The sequence below is a fragment of the Sphaeroforma arctica genome, assembly GCF_001186125.1.
Source record: "Sphaeroforma arctica JP610 unplaced genomic scaffold supercont1.1465, whole genome shotgun sequence".
Taxonomy (NCBI): Eukaryota; class Ichthyosporea; order Ichthyophonida; genus Sphaeroforma; species Sphaeroforma arctica.
In genome coordinates this window covers 9,384-14,819 of record NW_014039093.1, presented here as the reverse complement: position 1 = coordinate 14,819, position 5,436 = coordinate 9,384, and the positions used below count along the sequence as shown (strand labels likewise).

General features: G+C 46.6%; 1 protein-coding gene across 1 annotated transcript; it reads left to right on the top strand.

Annotated features, from left to right (window-relative positions):
* Nucleotides 1–548: 548 nt before the first annotated feature.
* SARC_10967 (hypothetical protein) lies at nucleotides 549–5,300 on the top strand (the record flags this gene model as incomplete). The annotated part of the gene is made up of 4 exons (XM_014294964.1): nucleotides 549–681; nucleotides 1,694–3,067; nucleotides 4,177–4,371; nucleotides 5,176–5,300. Exons 1-4 carry the CDS (start codon nucleotides 609–611, stop codon nucleotides 5,298–5,300), a joined length of 1,767 nt encoding a protein of 588 aa, XP_014150439.1. The 5' UTR covers nucleotides 549–608.
* Between the last annotated feature and the right edge of the window lie 136 nt (nucleotides 5,301–5,436).

Below are 5,436 nucleotides of genomic sequence, written 5' to 3'. Positions count from 1 at the left end.
ATGTTTGTGTGTGTATATGTATCTGCGTATATATTGCAATGATGGTGTCTCGCACGTATCATTTGAATAATGAGAATGTTTAAGTAGCTTCGCTCGAGTGGCTGTCACGTTGTCATGATGCTGTACTGCTTTGTAGCTCGCATGGCATAGAATAGTCTGTATCTTTTATTCTGTATAGGATTGCTGTATCTAGAATAGATCGCACAGTTGGCTTCTCGTGTGGCACAAAACGTGATCCCAATTCTTCGGGCGTAACTTCCGCTATCGCCAACGTTTATACCTTCAATAACATAACACACGATTGAACTTCTTCAGTCGCGTACAAGCACTGGATAGCACAACTACTCACACTTCCTGTATTAGTGTGACATTCCAAATATAGCTGGATTTCTCGTGCTTGGTGTTTTGATGTGCCCAACTGATTAGACATTACACAGGTCGTATCACCCTCAGAGTATGTATCATCGCAGTTCATCTGCAGAGTGCAATTGCGTTTCCCGGTGGTTTGTCTATCTGTATTCTTACCTACCTCCATCCCTCGCTTGTGTAGATATCCTCAAAGCGGATCTTTTGTGCGGGAGAAAAATATACTGTTCGGTATATCATTGATGGAAGCCATCGAAGCAAAGTACGTGGACACCTCTGGGGGCCTTATCACCAGCACGCACGCCGATAAACAAGGTATAGCCATACACAATGCATCCATGATAAGTATATGTATGCGATTGCGAGCGTGGTCTACAAATGCAGTTACATTTGTCTATGTAGGCATGCCGTTAAAAACGTATTCCTCAGGGTTGTTCTCCATCTGTGTACGTTTGTTGCGGTCACGAGCTGCATGTGTTGGTATGGCGGTCCCGTGCATAGACCTGTATGTCGTCAGTCACGTGCGGATATGGTCCTTAATGTTGGATAGGTGATCGATCGCATTGAGTCTTCAGTATCAAAGCGTACTTAACGGATGCTTGCAAATGCTTTCTTTCACCCGAGGTAAGTCCTTGGAGTGGTGAGAGTGACGTATTTATTGCTCGAGAATTAGACTCGTGTGTTGTAGGCATCGTTGTGAGTCGGCTGAGAGGGAAACAGCTCGTTCTCACAGTAGTTCAAGTGAGCCGCATGTACACGTGGCCCACATCTATAACGAAGATTCCGGTGAGCGTTCAGCCTGGTTTAGATTCGAGTTCTGTTTCTAGTTCTGCGACGATGTTTGGCTGAGCTTGATGTTTGTCATACGAAAGATTTTGTATGTCAAAATAGCAAGTGTCGTTTGTATGTCAAATATGCTGTACGGATTGTTTTGTATGGCAAATACTTCTAGATATCGTATCTAAGTTATAGCGAATGCGGTATTGAAGTCGTTCTTGGCCTTCCCATAATCAATTGCTTGTGTACGGTGCGAATGCAGCCCATGCCGATAGGCATATATATTATCATATATATTGTCATATATTTTGTCAAATATATATTATCTCGGGTGATATTTCTCAGTTTCCGTGCCGGAATCCGTTAGGGGTTGAAGTTGTATTTTTTCAAATATACACTTTTTGTGGCTCCACCGATCCCAAATAATTTTAGTGTTCAGATTTCAGTTCACAATTCAAAAGCTGTCAGACGAGATGTTGAGGGATTGTTATACCACATATTGTATTCGATCTCTCTCACACACATTGAATTCCTATGCGCGTGTTTCCAGAGATACTCGTGGGCAGTGGTAAGGTGACGGTGGAGTTTGTTGGCGCAGCAGACATCGCAAACGCACAGAAGCAGTTGAATCGACTCCCTACCTTAGGCTTACGGGACACACTAGTCTCACACATGTGCAACGGAACAGCCCAAGACAACGCTTTAGAAAGTGCGGTACCAAATGTGACCGAGCTCGACCTGTCGCACACGTTGGTGCACACGTGGCGGGACGTTGCCATGGCAACGGGCCAGCTGAAGAAGCTACACTCACTGTTTTTGAGCCAGAATCGATTCGATCCACTCTATGTGTCTCGTGAGCCGAGAAATCCGCAAAGGAAGCGCCTATGTGGTACCGAAGAGGAGAGCGAGTTGGTAGGACTCAGGACTATACAATGTCTATTTATGAACAAGTGTATAGATTTTAGAGTCGGTGATGTATTGTATGCCCAACGGTTCATGCCGAATCTGACCGAGTTGCATCTGGTGGGGAACGGGGTCACGGTGATAGGCACAGAGCACCCACCCACAGCTGCCGAGGAGGACGCTACAGCCTCGTCACAAGCACACGACAGGAATCACGCACAACACCATGATGGCCACGACAGTGCAAGTATGACCGACACACACACACAGACGCATACACACACACATGCACATACATATTCAAAGACACATACACATATAGACCCACGGACACTAGCCGACCAAGGTCCGCGCAGTGCACAGAATGCCTGTATAGTAGATAGGATGGATACCAACACAAACGCCGACAACGGACGAGTCTCCAGCATACCTCTATGTAAGCTAGCACCTTACTTCCCATCTCTCAAGTTCCTGAACTTGGAGCTCAACCGCATATCGGACTTCCAAACGCTCACGGAGGGTCTGTCTCACCTGCCCCACTTGCACACGCTTGTCCTTGGCGGAAACCCCTTCCCAAGCCTTAATTACACCAAGGGCTTTGAGGCTCTGGAGTGTATGTCTCTGCTAGATTGTTGTATTACGTCGTACGAATCCATCAGTGAGTTGGACAGGTTTCCAAACCTGTCCGAACTTCGGATTTCTGGCCCACTGGATGGGACCGGTACGCAATCACAGTGCAAGGTGCACCCAGAACCTGGAACAAGGGCCGAAACGCACCCAAAATATGTAGACATGGATTCAGCGCATGCCTCACAGAGCACACACACGTACGCTAAAGTTTCTTCCAAGATCAATAAGGATGATAGTGAACGTGGCAGCTATCTACCTACAGCCAATGATCGTTTTCCGATCATTGCCCGGATGAGCAGGCTGACCATGCTCAACAGAAGTGCCGTGAGCGCTAAGGAGCGCGAGGAGGCGGAGATGGACTATGTGAAGGTCCATGCCGAGGATTTTGAAGGTATTGTGCGGATGTTTGTTATCGGTAGACGGTGCGTGTGCATGGTATACCTGTACGTATGTAAATACATCTTTTCTGGGCAGACACGCGTCTGTGTGTATGGCTATGCGCGTGCAAGCTGACGATAAAATGAACGTGCGATGAGTGCGCGGCGATGAACTATATGACTCTATTCCGAGGATTTCAATGGTATGGCGTTAGTTTTTCGATTTTGATAATATTGTGTCTGTGCAGTTGTAGGTGTTTGATAATTTCTTCTTCTAAGTGTAAGAAAACTAACGCGTATCAGACAGCTTCTCCGCTCGCGCCTTGTACTTGGCCTGTCGGTGGACTTTGTTTCCAGTCTGTGTGTACGCCTATGCATTGTGATTCTAATGTGTGGTAGAGCCATTGGGGAAAGTAGAGTGACTCATCGAAACGTATAGTCGCTCTAACAATAGATGTGTGCACTAGTATAGCGGCTGTCATTGTTTGTCAGACTACGCAGAGTTCACTTCCGCTGGAGCGCTAGGTATGAATCAAAACTCGGGGATCCGCAAAAACATGGATTGGACCAGGGTAACGGTCTAATGGGTCTAATGTGTGTGCGCGTGTGTTTGTGTGTGTGTGGTGGGGGGGTCTGTTGGAGCGCGTGAGCAGTATTTGCACATAAACATACAATAGTATACATATCAAGTAATAGTTTTGGCAAGTTTATATATTTATTTCCTGACTTTTGTACTTCATGTCACAATGAGGAGTTGCTTAGCAGATTGTATTTTGAGCACACTCGAGATACGTCTCATTCATGCGCACATACGCTCGACAATACAGAAACAGTCATAGATACACAGGCATGTTATAACTGTCGTGTACTGGGCTGTAGCGTTCGTTCCATGCATCTAAGCCAGCTGCTCGATAAGCTTAGCTTGTTCCTGAAGTGATTCCTTTAAGACACGTTCACTGCGAAGTTCCAGCCGAAGTGCATTGGCCATGCGCACAAGTGCAGTAGGCCACATACACACACAAACACACACAAACACACTGCGTAGCGATTCACAGACATCTCAACAATTTGGATATCTCACAACGTTACTCTGTTCGTACGCTTGTCACTGTGTTGACTCTAGCGGCTCACCGTGCGGGGTCTGACAGCGATTTGTACCGAACTTTCAGTGAGAGCCACCCGAGATACGTCTGTCTCATGCGCACACACGGGAGCTTCGTCCCGCCACCCACCGCACACTCACTCAATCACCGCGAACGACTCAAGCTGACTGTCAAAATCGTCGATACAGGCCAAGGAGGGATCCATCAATTGCCTTGTAAGTGAATATATAGGCGTAGATACGTGTAGAAATTTTGTCTTCAGTGTTTTAGGGTTTTTCGTATGTGATTACCCCAAGAAGTTCGCCGTTGGTGATGGAGGATGGGTGATGAGTCAGCATAATCTCTCAATCACAGCGAGACAATCGAGCTCATTGTCAAAGCCGTGAATACGAATGAAGGAGAGGTCTACCAGCTGGTTTGTGGGTGTATGTATACGACTGTACCTGTGTAGTTTTGTGTGTGCATAGTACTTTTGTGTGTGTTGCAACACTCCCTATGCGCATACGTCGCTTCGTATGCAAGCCTTTGCGCGTGTGTGGTGTTACCTCCACAGAGTTGTGTTCAACCGATCGTGGGCACTCTGCGAGTGCATTGCCTCAATCAGCGCCAGCAAGTCACAAGGAGAACCGCCACAGCTGCCTTGTACGCAGGTGTGGATGATTGGTTTTGTCCGTCTCCGTGGATGATTGGTTTTTTCCGTCTCCGTTGTGCAAGTGTACTACCATAAGTGGAACACAAGGATTGTGGTTACCTGTTAGCGAGCGCTGTCTACAATCGCAAGCGCCACAGCATCACAATGAGTATTGTGGATAAGGCGCAAGTGGGGACACACCAGCTATCATTACGTTGGTTAGAATCTGAGTGCATGTAGTACATGAAGTATACAGGTGGTCCGTACGTATACTTGTACATATTCATGTGAGTCAGGCCCACTCACATACCAGAAAGACCTTAGAACCCTTTGTTCCTCTCGTCGCGCTGCACAATATCATTGAATACGTATCTCCACATCCATGCAGCAAATATGTCTGTGACCAAGCTGAAGACCTTCATACAAGCCAAGTATAAGGTGTCAACCTCACAACAACAGCTGATCAGCTTTGACGAGAAGGTAGTGTATCTCATACTATGCTTCTACATCTAAATTATGGTCGAATGTGACTCCTAACTAATATAAACTCAACGATTACGGTGCTAATGTACATACACACACACACACACACACACACACACACACACACACACACACACACACACACACACACACACACACACACACA